The sequence below is a fragment of the Cavia porcellus genome, unplaced genomic scaffold (assembly GCF_034190915.1).
Source record: "Cavia porcellus strain 051 isolate PalLab524CR breed Dunkin Hartley unplaced genomic scaffold, mCavPor4.1 scaffold_21, whole genome shotgun sequence".
Classification (NCBI taxonomy): Eukaryota; Metazoa; Chordata; class Mammalia; order Rodentia; family Caviidae; genus Cavia; species Cavia porcellus.
In genome coordinates this window covers 10154300-10172981 of record NW_026947504.1, presented here as the reverse complement: position 1 = coordinate 10172981, position 18682 = coordinate 10154300, and the positions used below count along the sequence as shown (strand labels likewise).

Genomic DNA, 18682 nt, shown 5'->3' with positions numbered 1-18682 from the left:
GAACAGGCAAATCTACAGAGATAGAAAATACATCAGTGGTTAACTAGAGTCGCTTATTTGAATATGCAAAGGTTGGTAAGAAATAAGGAATGTTCTAAGTTATGATGATGGTTATACAACTACATGAATGTACTCAAAGCTCTGAACTGAATACTTTAAATAGGTGAGTGGGGTGATGATGTTATATCTCAATAAAGGTGTATCTGAATAACTCCATAACCATACCCCCCACTCAGCTTAAACTATTTAGCAGAAGGGTACTCTATTTCAAAAAGCAGAAGTTAAATATAAATGGGTATGTCCCCAATAACTTGGCATAGCCCCAAATCCAGAATGCCACTGTCTTGATGGAAAGTAACAGTTCCTGAAAACCCACATCATCCCTCAAAACCAACAGTCTAACGCACTTCTATTTCTCTGAAACTACATTCAGTTTGCCACTAAGTTCATGAGATAATCAGATATGAAGTTCAACTTATTTTGAGAGCTTTTCATGCAAGGCAGAAAAAGGTAGCCAGCCCAGAAGAGGGCAAGTGAATTTATCAAAAAGGGTGAAAATTTAAGCTACCAGAATATTTTTAGGAACACAAGAGATGCTGTAAAACTTAATTATTTTGCTACTTTTTAATCTATGGAAGCCTCTTTTAGCACAACCACAACTTAACACAAACCAGGATTCTGCCCACCAAAGGCTAACACACACAAAACTATGAGTTACCAACAACTGACACAGAAAGGTATTAGCCTAACTCCTACACCTGCACTTAATGAGGTCTGCTCCAAGAATCACCAATCCTGACAGCCGTGAATGCTGGAAAATGCTAACACCAGCTACCAACAATTGAGCAGTGCAACATAGCAGGTACCAAGCTAAGCGCTTTCTACACACGCACCGCTTCCATTTCTCACTACCCTAGGAAGTCAGTGTGGCTATTCCCACTTTACAAAGCGGAGGCCAGACTTAGCCACATGCCCAAAATCAAGCAACGAATAAAGTGATGGGGTCAAGATTTGACCGAGGAAATCCTAAAATTCTTCCATCCTCTATCACCTCTACAAAATAAAGCAAAAACAAAAGACTAATACAAATCTTCTTGACTTAGACAACTATCAAGTTAGAAGAAAAGGTTGTAAGTGAATAAGTCCCCACAAAACAGGACAGGACCCAAAAAAATGACTGCCAAGGCTGAACTCCATTTCGAAAAAGAGCTTTCTCAAGGCAAGGTTTTTGTTTAACTCTCTGTCTTCAACTATTTTATCCTCTCTGTGTCCAGACCAGGAATCCATACTCCAAAGAAAGAGTTCAAGGGGTTCATTTGGGGTGGGGGTGAAAACATCTTGTTTATGTATAAAGATTACAGAAAGAGAGGCGAAAGAAAGGACTAGGGATTTCCGAGGTAACAGCTTCATATTCCATCCTCATATGCCAAGAAGGGGTTCATTTTTATGAAGCCCACCACTCTCATGATATTCTCAAGGAAATTCCAAAGCTAAATGTAGGGAAACGCCTGACTTAGCCTGATCTAAACGACAGTGTTGCATCAGGGTTAAATGAAATATCTTTGATATTTGACAATCTATGTTTAAATACCCTTAAATGCTATGTCACCTTGGGTGGTTCCTGACTTCTCCATCCTTTAGTTTCCTCATTCATAAAGCAGAAGAAGTACCACAATAATCACGCCATTGAACTTTGCCTATCCTTGCAGGCCAGTTTCACTATCTCTGATTCTTGCACAAAGAAAATCTAAATCCAAAGATCTGCAAATACTAGTTATAAATACAGTCATAAAATAAAATCACTGTTACTTATGTAATTATGTATAATTATGTATTTATGTTTAAGCCGTACTGGAAAACCACTGGCTTTTCATTTACAATAATGATAAAGATGATCTAAAGAAAAATGTCACACAAATACTAATATGGCAGTATAGTGCTTGTTAAAGAATGCCTGAAATGTAGGACACAGTGACTGACCCCACTTTCTTTAAGAATTCACATGCCCTGCTCAAGTAATAGTAGTGATAGAGGAGCATTGTTAGTTGTAGAGCCAGATACACCAAGTATCCCAGCAATCTAAACCCTAAGTTACAGGGCTGCTCCATCCCATTAGGTAATTTAACTACTGAATTCCATCACTACAATGCTTCCTAACTAAAGAATTCTTAGGGCTGAGAGTACAGCTCTGTGGTAGAGCACTTCCCTAGCACGTGCAAGATTCCGGGTTCAACCTCCTACACTACATAAATAAATACACACACACACACACACAGAATTCTGGCCTTCCCCAAAATAGCAGTAGGTAAAATGTCAGTCACTCAAACCCACACCTCAGATTCAATGCTGAGATGCAATTCCAAAATTCTAGTGGGCTTGGTTAAGGGATTCCATCCTGAGCAAGGAAGATGCAGCAGGATCAAGAGCTCTGCAATGACAAGAGCTCCATTTCTGGCTCACATCAGGCAGATGCAAAAGTTCTAACTCATCTGCTAAAGATGTGCGCCTCCGCGCTAATGTTTCCCTCAATATTTCCCTTGGTTTTCCCAGTTGCAAAATAAAAGTACATGAGATAATTTACAGGTGAGGCAGTGCCTAGTATGGAACATATATCTCTGCACCACAGGGGTACTAGAGTATCACTGCTGCATTCTCAGTACCCAGGGCACTACCCAGCACACAGCAAGAAGGCTTTCCATATATTTGTTGAGTGAAGTTGAGGACCAATTAAAGCTAGCCGGAGGGTCAATAAAAATGCCTGAACCCAAGTCATCAAAGGGTTCCTAGTGTTCTTTCAAACCAAGGTCGTGTGTTTCCTAGATCAAGGAAGATCCTCACCACTGACACAGGAACACCAAGACTGTTTCTATGTTTCAGGTAAGGCACAGCCTCTTAAGGAGAGCAGGGTCCTTCAAAGACCCTGTCCCTGGAAAGCTCCTCTTATCACAGTCCTGTGGTTCATCTCACCTCCAGAAGACTGGCATTTGCCCTGGCATTCTGTTCTCTCTTGCTTCCTTTTTTAGAAGAAATAATCTCATAAAATGACACCTCAGGCAGTTGGGTTCTATAAGTCTCCTATCAAGAGGCCTGGGGACAACTCCTTCTGGAAGATATTACCTATCAGAAAATCCAGCACACAGACAGGAAGAGTCAAAGACAATTCCATTATCTGCCTTCATGTTGTTCCCGATTCTCAATGAAAAGATGGCCCTACTTTTAAATGGGTAGACAGAAAAGGCACCAAAATACATTCTCACGATGCAACGTGCTCATCCCTGGCGCACTTTAATTGGCCACAAGGAGAAATCCTTAGCTCTGCAAAACTCAAGCAGAATGCAAATTTCATTTCTCCCCTTGTACCAAGGGGGAAAAAAGAAAAGAAAATTGAAAGGTCAAGAACGCTTAAGATGAATTTAAGCTTCTCCTTTCTGAGGTGGTGAGGCCATTCTCAGACATTTCAATTTCAGGTTTTAAGGATAATGCAAGAGGTAAGAAGTGGAAGGAAGGAACAGGAGAGGGAGAGAGATGGGATATGTTCGTTCTATTTTTAAACCCTCGCCCACAGTTTAGAGTAAAGGAACACTCTGGTTCCCTACTCCCACCCTGTCACTTTCTGCTGAACACAAGAATCGGAACCTGCACACGTACATGGCTCTGATTCTAGATCCGGGGGTTACCGGTGGCCAACACTCCACGGAATTGGGAGCTAATCAGCCATTCCACCCAGAAAACCCGGCAGCCCTCAGCAGGCTGGAGATGCCAACAGAGAACGAAGCAGTGACGCCCCGCCTTTCCCCTGGGGGAGGCAGCGACCCTCCGCCACTCTCCCTTCCCAGGGTTGGGCACCCAGGATTGAGCTATTCTTCCTCTACAGGAGCTGAAGCCGTGGACGCGATGGGCTTCCCAAAGGGGTGCGGCAGTCTGGGCACAAGAGTCCCACTATCAGGACACCTGTGTGTCGCGCACACCCACCTGCCCCAGAGCACCGCCCGCGCCCGGTCCCTGCCCGGCCATCCCCGGACGCAAACGGCTGGGCGACCGGTTCTTTCCTCATCTGACGGAGACCGGCTCGCCCGCTTTGCGTATCCTTCCTGCCTCCGCAGAAGCCTCGACCCCCTTCACCCAGTGCCCGGGGCCGAAACCGGGAGCGCGCGGGAGACCTGGGCTGAGCTTCGCCCCTCGGACCCCTCCGCCCGGGTCCCCGGGCTCGGGGCACTCACTCTTGAGCGCGACGATGAGTGACTTCCCGTCCTTGATGAGCTCCTTGATGAATTTATTGGTCTTGTCCAGCTCCGCTTCGTGCGACTTCAGCGTCTCTCGGAAGTGCGGGCTGTCGAGGCAGCAGTCGCTGAACTCGAGCGCTGGAAGCCCCATGCTGCCTGCGGCGCCCTGCCGAGGGGCGCGCTTTCCCCGAGGCTCGGGCGGCCGGCGCCCTCAGCACGCGCGCCCCGGAACCTCGGCTGGCACCCTCGACGGCCGCCGGCTCCACAGGTGAGGCGCCGGCTCGCCGCGAGTGCGCGGTCTGCGGGCGCACCCGACTGCTGAACCGAGCCGGGACCTAGCCGAAGGGCGGTTACTCCCGCGGCGCGAAACGGAGTGGCGGGGGAGCAGGAAGCGCGGCGGCGGACCCGCAGCGGCACTGGGAAACAAGCGACCTGGTAGCGAGTGCTGCCGTCGCCTCCCCGCCTCCTGCGCTGGCTCGCTTTCCTGCACCCGCGAGCGCCCTCTCACAGCAGCCTCGGCCGCCCCGCCGGCGTCCGGGCCGCTCGAACCTGCTAGCGATGACCTAATCCCGCCCAGCCAATCAGCACGCTGTCCTCAGTCCGACCCCCGGGGCCGCCAGGGGCCGCCAAGCCCTTCCGCGGGTTTAATCCAATCAGAGGGCTAGGAGGCGGGGCCTGGGATCGAGGGCGGAGCCCACACCACCGCCTGAGTCTGCAGAGTGAGCACCGCCCTCTCCCGCCCGCTGGGTGTTGCAGACCTGAAGCACTAGGCGTGTGTGCTGCTTTGCTTGATCCCTCGCCACTTGGACCTTGCTGTCTGCTGTGGCCCTAATCCGAACCGGGGATAATGCGTCTGCCTAGTCTAGGAAAGGAGGACGCTTAGATGTGTCCAGCATGAAAAATCTAGGCAGTATGTGCTCCTATTCACTGTTCCCCGCCTGCACCGTTGGGCAACTGAGCTTACCCTCAAAACACAGCCCTCACCTCCGAGAGAACCCGCAAGCTCCCTGTGCACCGCACACTCCTCTGCTAGTCGGGAAGAACATATCTGCATTTTTAAAAGACCAACTCCCCTCGCCTGCAGTCTTCCCGCCGCTACAGTCAGTCCCCCTCTTGGCCACTCCTGCTAGAAATCCAACCACGGCCGCCCCTTGCCCTTGCCGAGGGTTCGCACATCCTTAGAAGAATTCCAACCTGGGCACCTAGCACCATTTTACACAATTACTTCCAATGCCTGTGTTTCGCTATTACACTGTGAACTTCAGGGGGCACGTGTCAGTTTTTCTCCACTGCTGTTGCATCCCAACGCCTGGAACCTGGCTTTTGATGACAGATCCTGCATGCTTATCATGTGCTAACTGTCCTACTGTGCTTGACAAATATTTGTGGCACAGATGTATGAACCTTTCCCCTTGTCCTTGTCCCCCTCCCAGTTCGTTGACCCATAATCCCTCTATAAGAGCACAGGATTCGATTCTGACAGCTCACTCATCATGTAATTGTCAGGGTTAGCACCACAGAGTCTCTAGTACTGAACTAGGAACTCTTGGAGAACAGGGACTGACCTTGAATAATTATTTCTAACTCCAAATATTTTCAGCCCTCCAGTTGATTGTGTGCTTGGGTTTGCTTTTTAAATAAATCTGTTATGTGCAGGCACTAGCTAGCCCACATGCAAGGGATACAAAGATGAATGCAGAATGAACTTCACTGCCTCTCTTCTGGGTGAGACAGAAGCAAACACACAACAGTGCTGCATGGGGGCCAGGGATTTAGCTCAGTGGCATAAGCACCTGCTTGGCAAGCATATGATCATGAGTTCAATCCCCGGTACCAAAAAAGAAAGAAAGAAAGACAGTGCTGCATGATAGGATGTAAGGCCTGGATGCCAGAAAGCTCCATCTATGTTTTAAAAAATTAATAGATCTATTTATTTAAAGCATGGATGAATGAATGTGATCTATTTGCCAACTGTATCTACCAATTTAGACTGAGCCAAACTGTTGATAATTACAACCCTGAAAATAGTCATTCCACTCGGGATGGATGAGAAAGATCAGGAATGGAAACTCCATGAAAGTAAATGTGTGATGCTTACCTTGAGTAATTCAAGGTAGAGTTCTAGCTATCTATTGATACCTAACAAATCAGATGAAAGCTTAAAATATTTAAGGCAACACAATCATTTTCTCTTATGATCTCTGTGGATCAGGAATTTGGAGAGGGCTCGACTGGGCGGTTCTGACTTGGAGTCTCTCCTGTGATAGCAGTCAAATAGTCAAATGGTGACACACACTGAAGAAGGGATGGTTTTCCAGGTCTCTCTCTTTCCTCAGGAAGACCCCAGGTTTCTCCATGTGGTCTCTTGGTGAAGACTAGTTTAGGCTTCCTCGGAGCATAGCGGCCTCAGGGCTCTGGGGTGACCATCCCAGCATTACCTTTGATGATCCAGCCTTGGAAGTCATACCACCTTCACTACCTCCAAACAAGTCACAAATTCACCCAGATGGAAGTGAGGGAGAGGTGTTAGACCGCATCTCTAGAAAAGAGTAGCAATCATTTTTGAAAAATATTCTGCCAGTAGTCAATAAATGTTAAATGAATGAAACAAAGTGAAATCCACAAATATTTGTTTCATTTCATTGAGGACTATTGGGCAAATTTGTATATAATACAAATGTAATTCATATGTGTATTAATAATAATTAGCTATCATTTGTTAAACTTAATTTGTACCAGGAACTATGTTAAATTTTAAAGACGCATTTAATCCTGTGGACTGGTGCTATGATAATCTTCATCTTTCAAATGAAAAATGGGGACCCACAGTTGTAACCTTAACCAGGTTGCATACTTAGTAAATCTGTGTGGCATAAATATATAACTTAATACACCCATTCAGCGAAAATAAATCAAGTATATAGATAATGTGTATATCACTTATAAATTTAATTCATAATTTCCATGAGAGCTCTCCTATGCTTTCAGCAGTACTATCCAAAAAACAAAATGCATAACGAATGCAGCAGCACTGAGTACAGACTCTGGTACATGTCGTGTACAGTTGTCTCACTCCTAGAAAAGAAGCCCCATGAGGATAGAGATCTTGTGGCATTCAGTACCGCAGCCGCAGCTTAGAACAGCAATGGTATCGTCTAAAGTTGCTCAGCATCAATAGGAGGGGCACATGGTTAAGAAGGAAGAAACGGGGCTGGGAATTTAGCTCAGTGGTGTAAGTGCCTGCCTGGCAAGCATAAAGCCATGAGCTCAATTACTGGTACCAAACAAAAAACAAAACAAAACAGGAAGAAACAGTGACTCGTGTGACAACATAGGTTTTTTGTTTGTCAGTACCAGGGATCGAACTCACGACTACACGCTTGTGAGGCAGGCACTTATGCCGCTGAGCTAAATCCCCAGCCTGACAACATAGGTTTATAGCCATGCTGTACAAATAAAACAGTTAAGACCAGAAATCACATGAAATAAATAAGTTAGGCAACATTACTCGCCTTAAATTCTTTGGCTGAAATTCCTGAATTCCTTCAAATTACTCCAAATAGTTCTATTTTCAATACCAATGTATTTTAAATTCATGTTATTTCCGACTTCAGTTGTCCAATTAACTTCACTTCTGCTATATAATTATGTCTTACCTAGAGAAACGTCACCACTGGCAAGCACTTCCATATGTGTTGTCTCTGAGCCCACATAACCCGAAGTGTGCGCCCGTTGCTCCCTCCTCGGTTCCTGCACACAAGCTCGTCGACAGCGCTGGTCCGAAATGAAGCATTCTAGGCTCTTCATGACCCTGAGAAGTTCAGGGATAGCTCTAACTTCAGGACAGCCTTTAGGGATTTAGGTGGTGATACTAGTACAAGGTGACTTCATTCCTTGAGCTGACTTTATTTATTTTTGTGGAGTTTTTGTTTTATTTTGTTGAAATGCATACACACACACACACACACACACACACACACACACAACCACTGCACCATGCTAGGAATCAAACCCTAGGCAAGCATTGTACCAGCAGGCTACCCTGACTGTCCTCTGTAGTAGCTACATTCTCAGAGCTGTTTTGACTTCTCCAAATTTACATTCAGCAATATTAGCAGTGACAGAATTTTCCTTCTAAGAATTCCAGCAGAAATGACAAGATAGAAGCTGTGATAAAACAGCCCCATCTAAACACATTAAACATTGGGGAGTTCTTATTCCCCCAAAGGACCAGCAAAGTGCTGGTAACAGGGAGAGAGGATCATTGCTGAATGGGCAGAGGCAGTAAGGTGGAGTACACATGACCTGTCCACCAGCCTCCTCCTGCTCCTTCTGCTGCATTCGGATGCCTTTTTTTTCTGGTACCAGGGATCAAACTCCTGATCTAGATTATTCCGATGGCTTGTTAATTTTAATTAGTCCTTATTCTTCTTGTTTATGGTTGGTACCATATGTTCCTTTATGCAGTGATTTATCCTTTGTGTTATTACTGGATAAAACATCAGGTGTCCTAATTTAAAACAGTGATCTTAGGTTGGTGTAAATGTTCTCTATTTTGATGATTACAGAAACATCCCATTTGCCATCTTATAATATGGCATCTATTATTTGACATCTTATTATATGTAAATCATAACTCAGGGAAGATTGACTTTTAAAAATGATGATGGTGGTGGTGGTGGTGAGACTGACTAAACATTAGCTGTGTAGCAGGCACTGTGCTAAATATTTTGTTACATTTCCTTGTCTACAGCCTGGCCCCCTTCGCTGCAGGTCTGCAGGCTGAGATGCTGGAGACTAGTGACCAGCAAAGCAAGCACACAAGGAGGTAAATAATAGCTCTCCAGGTCTACAGTCAAAAATACCTCAAGTCAAACTCCCTTACAGAAAATGGGAAAGAAAAAAATGGAAAAAAATTTTTAAAAATTTTGAGGGGGCAGAACCTGAAGAATCTGATTGAAAAAGTACAGACCAAGGTGTGGTAAATGGGAAGATGGAGATTTCCTCAAGAGGAAAGGATTTACAGATGCTGACAATACACAGGAACCTGAAGAGAATTCAGATTGTCTAGAGTTAATTAAAGCATTTCTTAACTCTCAAAAAGCTGATAAAGAAAAAGTTGTTATGAAAAGAAAATCTTGATCTGATCATGAGTCTGATAATAGCAGATCAGAGAAGGAAAGGGAGACTGCTGACAAGCCCAGAGGCCTCTCCAGAGGTCGTGATCCTGAACAAAAAAATGGTGCCGCAGACAGCTGTGGAGGGTTGATGTTTCTCCTGAAATGGAGAGATTCAGACGAGGCTGACTCGGTGCTGACAAAAGAGGAAAATCCGAAATGTCCTCAAATTATAATCGCTTTTTATGAAAAGAGACTAACTTGTCATTTTTTCCAGAAAACAAAGCCTAGTGATAATTTGCATCATATATGTGTATGCATTCTAATGAAAATCAAGTTTAATATACTGGTTTTGAAAGTAGTCTTGGAGAAGTCGTTAGGTTTTTTGTTTTTGCTTTACACTAATAGCCCTAGTTGCTTTGAACACATTAAAGCTTTCTGTAGTTGCTTCCTTTATCAGAAAAGAGCACTTGACCACCTAATGTATTTCCTCTCCTTTCCAAGTGTTGGGGAAATTTTCCACGTCAAACTCAGAGCTAGTTTTTAGTCCACATGCTTGAGGACCATCCTGGGTTTTTTGTTCGTATGTATAAGTAAATATTATGTAAGTGGCTTTTGTTTTGTTTTTAAACATGTACCAAAACAAACACCCTGGATGTTAAGTTTATATTCCTGAGTTGCCTTCATTATGAGCAACCTAAGAAATAGAGTCCAGTTAAATAAAAGTTGTCCTGATGCTATAATCTTTCAAGTTATATAGATGATTTTGTGGTTAACTGGGCAGTTTAAAGTGGGTAATTTCAAAACAGTCATATCAGAATCCACATCTATGTCTTTAAACACATAAATGCAGCAGTTTATTTGCAAAATTGCTGAAGAGAAAAATTTCATCACTACCAAGAACTTCCCAACCCAAATAAGGAAACCCAAATAACAAAACGTGATTTGTTTGAATTAACTAAACAAGATCTGTTAGGGAACATTTTAAAGGCTCCAAGTGATCTATTCCTTTACAATAAGTTGAAATCTGTATACTGTAAAGTCATGATTCACGGACTTAGCTCATGGAAACCGCTGAGATGGTTAGAGGTATTCACAAATACCTTGGGGCCTGCTAGAATAAATGAATTAACAAACTTTTGTGATCTATATTTCTGACCTGGTTTTTTGACCCCAATTCATTCCTTACACATAAACTCACTCTTTTTAGTATTTCAGCAGAAGCCAGGAAAATAATTTCGTAGTAGTCAGAATGTTAATGTACTATATAATTGTTTACTATAAATAAAGAGAAGTAGTGGTCAATGAGTAGTTTTATATTCCTTTTTAAAAATGTGTTACAACCCCAGGAAGTGATTAAAGCTACTGTTTCTGCATTTTACAAATAAGCAAACTGAGTTTACAGAAGTAAAGTACCTACATTCACAAAGTTTAATGTTTGAGCTAGACTTAGAATTCAAATTCTGCTTAATAACTGTCTCCATCTGTCTATAAGAAACACATTTCATGTATCTAAAAGTCACAATAAATAATGCACAAATATCTAAAAATGGATGAAGATCACACATAAATAAGAAAGAAGTCACTTCACTGAAAAGTGTATGTATCCCAGGATTTTTGCTGGTATGTCGCAAATATATCAATAATTATAAAAGCCTCTAGTTTGTTTTGGCTTTAAGTTCCAGGCCCTACAATTTTATAGAAGCAACTGATTAAAGCAAACATGAAATCCTCATTTTCCTGGAAAGAAAAAAGCAATAATCTATCCTTTTAAAATCTTGTTTCATAGTTCTCTAAGAACAGTGCCAGCATTTATGCAATGTTCTTTGGCTCAAGAAATTAATGAAATTCATATGACTTGTACCATACAAGTCTGTTTTATATATTAGTAATGTTTTTATTTTCACTTTTAATGATTTATTCATTTCGTACCTATTAGTTTTCTAATGTCCATTCTCTCTTCTGTATTCATTTATTAAGAAAGTACATATGTAACATGTAGTACATAATACAGATCTAAATATTTTGTAAATATTACTCAGTTTCTTAACCATGGTATCATCGTCATGTCTCCATTTTATAACACAGGGAAAAATGACAAAAGTCACATAATCACTGAATGGCAGAACTAAGATTTTTGATGATGGTCTAGCACTAGCATACACTGTGTTATTAGCAGAAGCCCAGGCTGAATAATTCAGCTCCTCAGACTTGAAACAGACAGTGGTGGCCATGTGCCATTTTCCTGGCCATTGAGATGCAACTAGAACCTGACTAGGTGGAGCTTTGCAAAAGATTTGTGGTTTCTATAGTTATTATTTGGTTGTTGTTTTCATAGAAGGAAAGCTGATACACACCCTTTGCTTTCTTCTGTTCCCTATTCATTTTGCTGTGAATGTGGATGCAACAGATGGAGTGGCAGAAGCCATTTTGCAATCATGAGGATGAATGCATTATGCTAAGAATGGTTGAACAGGAAATCAGAGACAGCCAGGTACCTTGGTGACAAACATGAGTCACAACCCTCAGCTCCAGAGAACCTATCTCCTAACTACTCATCACATGAAGGGACAATATCATATTTTTGATTAAACATATTAATCATATTTTATTGTTAGTCAAAGTCAAATATAGCTCCAAATGATACAATCATTGATTATTTTACCTCCTCTTGAATTTTTAATCATCCTCATTAACACACAGTTTTTAGGTAGTTTCCAAATTAGAAAAATATTTATTTTGGGTATAATTTATTAAACATTTAAATAAAGATATATCTGTATCTATAGAACAAAAATCTCAAATAAGGGGGAAAAGTATTTAAGGAAAATGATCTGTCAGGCTTGGTAGTAGATACCTGTAATCCTAGCTATATAGGAAACTAAGGCAGGAGAATTGCAAGTTCAAAGCCAGCCTGAGCAACTTAATGAGACTCTGTCAAAAAAAAAAAAAAAAAAAAAGGACTGGGAATATAATTTAGTTCAATATTCTCTGAATTTAGTCTCAAGTATTTCCAGTATTGCATTAGAAAGAAAACAAAATTTTAAAAAACAGGTGTGGTGGTATACATTTTGTAATCCCAGCAGTCTGAGAAGGGAATTAAAAGAATTGTCTAATTTAGGCAACCCTGTGACTCAGAGATATCCTGTCTCAAAATTTGTTTTCATGGGGTGTGGCTCATGAAAAACCTTGGATTCAATCCCCAGAAGAAAGAGAGCTAGAAGACTGCTTCTGTGCGCACCTTCCCACCCTTCGGACCCTCGACCTCCATCTCGGAGGGCAGCCTGCATCCGTGCCTGCCCTCCCACCCTCAGAGACCCCCCACCTCCTGGACGTAGTATTGCTATTGATCTTTGGCTGCCTCTCCTTCTCCCAGAACTTTGGACTGCAGGGCATTAACCATGCTGGGTTGATAGGAGACTCAGTAACCCCTCATCCAAACAGAGGACCTCAGCAGGCTTCCATCAGTGTGGTGAGTTTGCCCCCAAAAGAGAGGTCTTCGGTGGGTAAACAGGAGCAGTAGGGAAGCCCCCTCCAGTTGTAGGACCTTGGCAAGCTTTGCAAGAGTGTGGGTGAGTCTTTCCTTGACACAGAGAACATCGGGTAGGCTGAGGAGTGTCCCTATAAGGCCTCCACCAACCTGGAGAAAATTAAAAGGGCTTAACAGTGACACAGTTAGGGTCCCAGCTGAGACCAACACTATAGACAGGGAGATCTGATGATCTGGAACAACCTGAAGACATAGTAACAGTGGTAACTAAGGGTTGACTTACATCAATATTCTGAGGCTGGTTAGTCCAGGAAGAATATAGGACTAACCCAACAGGCCCTGCAAGAGGAATTCGGTTGACTGGCCCACCTCTTCAAGTGTGGTACCCAGCAATTGGAAAAACATCAACCACACAGCAGGACTCTAAAATACACACTATCTACAGTTGAGATAAGTGGGATTGAAAGATCAAATATTAGCCTGAAAGGTGAAAATGACAAAACAAAAAGCAAAATAAAATCTCAAACATCTAGTGCATCAGGAGCAAGTATAGGAGACACTGAAATAGAAGACTTTAAAAGTCATACACCAGAAATCTCTGAAAAGATAGCAAGTGAAATGAAGAAACAAATCCATGAGACTATAGAGGAAATAAAATTAGAAATAGTTTCTCACATAAAGATAGAAATGACAACTTTAGCAAAAGAGTTGCTCAGCATAGCTAGAGAAGAAATAGATTTAAAAAAAAGTACAGGAGCATGGGAAACTGATTGAAACCTTGAATAAGCAATATAGAAAACAAGCAGAATATGTCAAAAGAAATCTCCAGCATAGTGAAAAGAAAACCCACAAACTGGGAAAAGATTTTAGTGAACTCTCTCTCTCAGACAAGGGCCTCTTGTCTAAAACATATAAAGAATTAAAGAAACTCAGACCTCCGAAATTCAAAGATCCAATCCAAAAATGGGCATCTGAGATGAATATGCAATTCTCAGATGAAGAAATGCAAATGGCAAATAAATACATGAAAAAATGCTCATCATCATTGGTCATTAGAGAAATGCAAATTAAAACCACACTGAGATACCATCTCACTCCTGAAAGAATGGCCAGGATCAAGAAAACCGACAACAAATGCTGGAGAGGCTGTGGGGAAAAAGGAACTCTCCTGCACTGCTGGTGGGAGTGTAGACTGGTACAGCCTTTGTGGAGATCTGTCTGGAGATTTCTCAAAAAGTTGGGACTGGAAATCCCATTTATTCCAGCTATTCCACTTCTAGGAATATTCCCAGAAGAACTGAAAGCATCATACCACAGTGATATATGTGCACCTATGTTTATAGCAGCACAATTTGTAATCGCCAGATCTTGGAAACAACCCAAGTGCCCATCAACTGAGGAATGGATAAAAAAGTTGTGGTATTTCTATACAATGGAGTATTATTCAGCTATAAAGAAGGATCACATTGAGATATTTATCAATAAATGGGCGCAGCTTGAGACCATACTCATTAGTGAAATAAATCAATCTCGCATGTGTGAATACCGAATAGTTTCCCTAATGTAAATAATGATTCAAATATATAAAAATATGTGGTAATCATGATTCCCCATTAGGTGGCCTTGAAGCCTTATAAAGTTTTCACTCATTAATTAGAAAGGCTTTATTCTGGGCTTCTTGATATGAAAATATTTGAAGCTAGAGTATATGAAGTTTTATCCAAATATTTCAAGGAAAAAGACACTATGGTAACTACTATTAAGTCAGGTTATAAGGTGGTGAAGTACTAGGTTGTTGAAACAGTCATGCTGTGACCTCTATTGTTATATTGTTATGTCCTGTTTTATCTCAATCTCCCCCTTATTGTTTCAAAAAAATATTATTTAGTCATTTCTTATGTTTGTCTTAATTAAAGAAAAAATTCAAAAAAATTAGGATATATAAATAGTAACTCTTTTCGATTTCCTATTAACTTGTTTTGAAGTCCTGTAGTACTCCCACGATCTTGTTTTGACTGATTAGACTCTGTTCCATTCTATATGATAGTATCAAGTTTGAAGACATAGGCAACTACTTTGAAGACAATAAGATTCACTAAGATACCCATTCTGGTTTGACTATTGTCTTCTTTGGAAGTCCTGTAATGTTTACAATGCCTAAGTTTTATTGGTCTTGTTCTCTACTGTTTTGTCCAACTTTATAATATCTAATGAGATAGACAATTCTTTTTAAGGAAACAAGAGACAACGTTGATAACCATTGTTGATAAACTTGTACTCTGTTCTACACTATGTGCTATGTCTATCCTTGGTATTGACTGACAGCTTTGTTTTGCCATATTTGACTGTATTCTTCCCCCCCCCCCAAAGAAAGTAATAAGCACTAAGGAGTAATAAAATCCAAGATGTGTAAATTTTGTTGTAAAAAAGAGAGGGAAAAAAAAAAAAGAAAAAGAGCTCTAACGGATATAACAGCAAGTGTGTTTGGGGGTGTTAAATAGCTGACTTTATCAATGTTTTTGGAACATTGAACACAGCTGTTTGCAGTCTCCCTGTTTGAATGTCCACCTTGTGTTCTTTGATACTGTGATTTGAGGAACTATTTTCAAGAAGATAGTGTGTAATCTACTAGCAGGTAATTTCTTACTGTTATGTTTTTTTGTTTTGTTTTGTTTTGTTTTGTTTTGTTTTGTTTTGTAGTTCTGTATTGCGTGTACCCTTACGCCGCTTTGGTTTGTTTTGTGTTTTTTTCTTTTTCCTCTTAAATAAAAAAAAAAAAAGAAAAGAAAAGAAAACAAGCAGAATGCATGAAACAAATTCAAAGAGATATCCAAGAAATAAAAATTTATGTTGAAAGCTGGAAAACCATTTAAATGAAGCTGAGGATAGAATTTGGACCTTGAGGACAGGATCACAACTAGCAATCATGAAAGGACAGAACTTTTAAAAATAACAAAGCAGCATGAAATGAAAATTCAGCAACTTCAAGATGATGCCAAGAGAAACAATATAAGACTAACTGGCATCAATCAAGATGCAGGAGTCAACATGAATGACATCGGTAAACTATTTACAGAATAGCAGAAAATTTCCCAAACATGGAGAAGGAATCTGATATGAAGATCAGTGAGGCATATAAAACATCAAAGAGTCACAATCAACATAAATCTACACTCAGAGATATAATAATTAAGATCTCAGACATACAGCATAAAAATAGAATACTAAAAGCTGTTAAAGGAAAGACACAACTCACCTATCAAAGAAAGCCCATTAGAATCACGGCAGACTTTTCAGCACAAATCCTCAAGTTAAGATCAGCTTGGAGTGAGGTGTTTCAAGCCCTGAAGGTAAACAACTTTCAACCCAGATTGATGAACCCTGAAAAACTTTCTTTCAAATTTAATGGAGAAATAAAATACTTCCATGACAAAGAACAACTGAAGAAGTTCATGTCCACCAAATCAACCCTAAAACGAATATTGAAAGAAATATTAGATATAGATAAAAATGACTACAATCTCCAGAACAACAAAAAGAAACCACCAGACAGGGCAGGCAATTAAATAAGGGGGAAAAGTAGAAAACAAACAGCAGGAAAATATCATGACAAAGTTGAGCCAGTACATATGAATCATATCCATCAATGTAAATGACCTTAATTCACCTGTTAAAAGAAACAGATTGATAGAATGGATCAAGAAATAGGATCCCACAATATGCTGTATACAAGAAACAAACACATCTGACTCAAAAAAAACTGATAGACTAAAAGTCAAATGATGGAGAACAATATTCCACATGACAAGAAGCCAGAAAAAAAAGGAGTAGCTATTCTATTTGCAGACAATGTGAACTTCAAACCAAAAATGGTCAAAAGAGACAAAGAAGTTCACCACATACTTCTCAAGGGAATAATTCAAGAAGAAGAGCTAATAATTATAAACATATGTGCACCAAATAGAGGAACACCCAACTATATAAGACAAATACTAATAGAAAAACCAAATAAGCAGAAACACAATTGTAATAAGGGGCCTTAATCCTATTTTCACAAAGAGATAGATCAACTAGACAAAAAGTAAGCAAAGAAATAACAGAACTGAATCAAACCTGTGAGCAAATGGACTTAGTAGACATTAACAGAGTGTTTCATCCAACCACATCAGAATATATATTCTTCTCAGCTACAGATGGGACATTCTCCAAAAGAGACCATATATTAGCCCATAAAACATTCTTAAGTAAATGTAAAGGGATTTAAATTTTCCCATGCATATTACCAGGCCATAGTGTACTTAAATTGGAAATTAATGGCAAAAGAAATTGCAAAACCTGTATAAATACCTGAAACAATCAATGGGTTACAAGTGAAATTAAAGAAGAAATTAAGCAATATCTACAATTCAATAACAATGCAGAAACAACATACTGAAACCTCTGCAACACAATAAAAGCAGTCCTAAGAGGGAAATATATAGCAATAAATTGTCACATCAAGAAAACAGAACAAGCACAAATAAACAATGTAATGCTACATCTCAAGATTCTAAAAAAGAAGAGCAAGTAAAACCCAAAGCTCATAGAACCGAGGAAATTATAAAGACCAGAGCAGAAATTAATGCAATTGAGACTACAAAAACAATCCAAAGAATTAATGAATCAAAGAACTAGTTTTTTGAGAGAATAAACAAAATTGGTAAATCTCTAGCCAACCATATCAAGAAAAAGAAAGAAAAAACTCAAATTCATGCAATAAGGACTGAAAGGAGAGAAATTACTACAGATCCCATGGAAATTCAAAAGATCATGAATTCCTACTTTGAAAATCTTTACTCACATAGGAAGACACAGAGGAAATGGACAAATTTTTACAAACATATGAACTACCAAAGCTCAATCAAGAAGACACAATAATTTTGAATAAGCCAATATCAGCTACTGAAATTGAAAATGTGATTAAAAACTTATCGCGAGTTTGATCCCCGGTACCGATAAAAAAAGAAAAAGACAAAAAAAAAAAAAAAAAAAAAAAAAAAACTTATCAACAAAGAAAATCCCAGATCCTGATGGATTCACAGCTGAATTCTACAAGAAATTTAGAGAAGATTTAACTCCAGTAGTCCTCAAACTCTTCAATGAAATTGAAAGGGAAGCAATCCTCCCTAACTCATTCCTGAAGGCAAGTATTATTCTGATACCAAAACCAGAGAAAGACCCAACCAAAAAGGAGAACTATTGGTCATTTTCACTAATGAACATTGATGCAAAGATTTTCAATAAAATACCGGCAAATAGAATGCAGCAAATCATCAAGAAGATTATACAACACAACCAAGTGAGATTTATCCCAGGAATGCACAGATGGTTGAACATACACAAATCAATAAATGTAGTAACCCACATCAACAGAATAAAAAATAAAAATCATATGATCATCTCAGTAGATGCAGAAAAACTTTTGATAAAGTCCAACACTCATTCATGATAAAAATCCTACAGAAAATTGAAATAGATGATCCTTGTCTCAATCTGATGAAAGCCATCTGTGACAAACCAACAGAGAACATCATACTAAATAGACAAAAACTGAAACCTTTCACTCTAAAATAAAGAACAAGACAAAGATATCCATTATCACCATTCCTATTCAATATAATTCTGAAAATATTAGTCAGAGCAATCAGACAAGAGAAAGAAATAAAAAGAAAAAAATTAGGAAAGGAAGAAGTTAAATTATCACCATTTGCAGATGACATGATATTCTACATAGAAGACCCCAAAAACTCCATTAAAAGACTACTAGAGATAAAAAACAAATTCAGCTGTGTAACTGGTTATAAAGTCAACAC

The 18682-nt window shown here is 40.0% G+C and overlaps 1 protein-coding gene and 1 pseudogene across 4 annotated transcripts in view; one reads left to right on the top strand and one right to left on the bottom strand.

The window, feature by feature from the left end:
* Arhgap26 (Rho GTPase activating protein 26) overlaps positions 1-4765 on the bottom strand; it is a 410930-nt gene extending 406165 nt beyond the window's left edge. For 2 of the 4 annotated variants that reach the window (XM_003477294.4, XM_013141069.2), the window contains exon 1: positions 4221-4762. In XM_003477294.4, the coding sequence (XP_003477342.1) occupies positions 4221-4374 (154 nt within the window). In that variant the 5' untranslated portion in view covers positions 4375-4762. Of the gene's footprint in view, positions 1-4220 lie in introns of all 4 variants that reach the window. The other 2 variants (XM_003477293.4, XM_023560545.2) reach the window with 2 other exon arrangements.
* LOC100727716 (uncharacterized) lies at positions 4373-10477 on the top strand (annotated as a pseudogene).
* The last annotated feature ends 8205 nt before the right edge of the window (positions 10478-18682 follow it).